Source organism: Puma concolor, chromosome D1 (genome assembly GCF_028749965.1).
Source record: "Puma concolor isolate L17-30 chromosome D1, mPumCon1.1.hap2, whole genome shotgun sequence".
In the NCBI taxonomy this organism is placed as follows: Eukaryota; Metazoa; Chordata; class Mammalia; order Carnivora; family Felidae; genus Puma; species Puma concolor.
This window is the reverse complement of record NC_141676.1, coordinates 15,423,765-15,425,229: the sequence shown is the minus strand read 5'-3', so window position 1 is coordinate 15,425,229 and position 1,465 is coordinate 15,423,765. Positions and strand designations below refer to the sequence as shown.

At 39.9% G+C, this 1,465-nt stretch overlaps 1 protein-coding gene across 1 annotated transcript; it reads left to right on the top strand.

The window, feature by feature from the left end:
* LOC112864993 (olfactory receptor 4C12) lies at positions 1–930 on the top strand. The gene has a single exon (XM_025928024.1). It carries the CDS (start codon positions 1–3, stop codon positions 928–930), a length of 930 nt encoding a protein of 309 aa, XP_025783809.1.
* The last annotated feature ends 535 nt before the right edge of the window (positions 931–1,465 follow it).

The window sequence follows — 1,465 nt, the reverse complement described above, 5'->3', positions numbered from 1 at the left end:
ATGGAGAATAAAAGAAATGTGACTGAATTTGTTTTAATAGGTCTTACACAGAACCCCAAGATGCAGAATATAGTGTTTCTGGGATTTTTGATTCTATACATGGTAACACTCTCAGGCAACCTGCTCATTGTGGTTACCATTACCACCACCCAGACTCTGAACTCCCCCATGTATTTCTTCCTGACTCATCTTTCCTTGATAGACACAATTTATTCTTCTTCTTCAGCTCCTAAGCTGATTGTGGACTCCCTTCACGAGAAGAAAATTATCTCCTTTAATGGGTGTATGGCTCAGGTTTATGCAGAACACATTTTTGGTGCTACTGAGATCATCCTGCTGACAGTGATGGCCTATGATCGCTATGTGGCCATCTGCAGACCTCTGCACTATGCGACTGTCATGAGCCACAGGCTGTGCTTTCTTCTGCTGGGAGTGGCCTGGACTGGAGGATTTCTCCACGCGACCATTCAGATACTCTTTACAGTCTGGCTGCCCTTCTGTGGTCCCAATGTCATAGATCATTTCATGTGTGATTTGTACCCTTTGTTGAAACTTGTCTGCATGGACACTCACACCCTTGGTCTCTTTGTTGCTGTCAACAGTGGGTTCATCTGTCTTTTAAACTTCCTCCTCTTGGTGGTCTCCTACGTAGTCATTCTATGGTCCCTAAAGAGCTATAGCTTGGAAGGGAGGCGCAAAGCCCTTTCCACCTGTGTCTCTCACATCACAGTAGTTGTCTTATTTTTTGTGCCCTGTATATTTGTGTATCTGCGCCCAGTGACCACTCTGCCCATTGATAAAGCTGTTGCTATCTTTTATACTATGGTGGTTCCAATGTTAAATCCCTTAATCTATACCCTCAGAAATGCTGAGGTAAAAAATGCTATGAGGAAGCTCTGGAGAAAAAAAGTGACTTCAGATAATGATTAAAGAGAATCTTTGAGCATTACCTATAGAAATAATAGAGGTAACCTAGCTCAAGCCTCTTGATTTATAATTGAAGACATCAACTCTGATAAGGAGTTGGATAACACTTGCAGATAGCCACTTAAGTGCAGAGCTAAGACTAGGACTGGAATCCAGACTTACTGTCTCCCATCCCACACTCTTGTCATCACGACATACTGCTTCTTAATCCATAAATATTTACCTATTACTTGGAAATCTCAAATATCTGTAGTAGCTAAAGGATATGAATCTAGAATATTGGATTGGATTAAAATAATCTGATGTGACATGGAGATATTGGTTACTACTGATTTTTGCAAATAACAAGTTTAATGATACTCCTTTACTTTGGACTTTGGCATCAGTATAAATTCTTTTGTGAATTTTTTTGTTCATTAAGTCTTGGTTGTACGGCAAAAAGAGATACTATTTATGAAATGTCTATAAAACTGGTGTCGTATTAGGTATTTTCCATATTGTATCACTCAGGGTTCAATTAGGACACAGATCACACAGT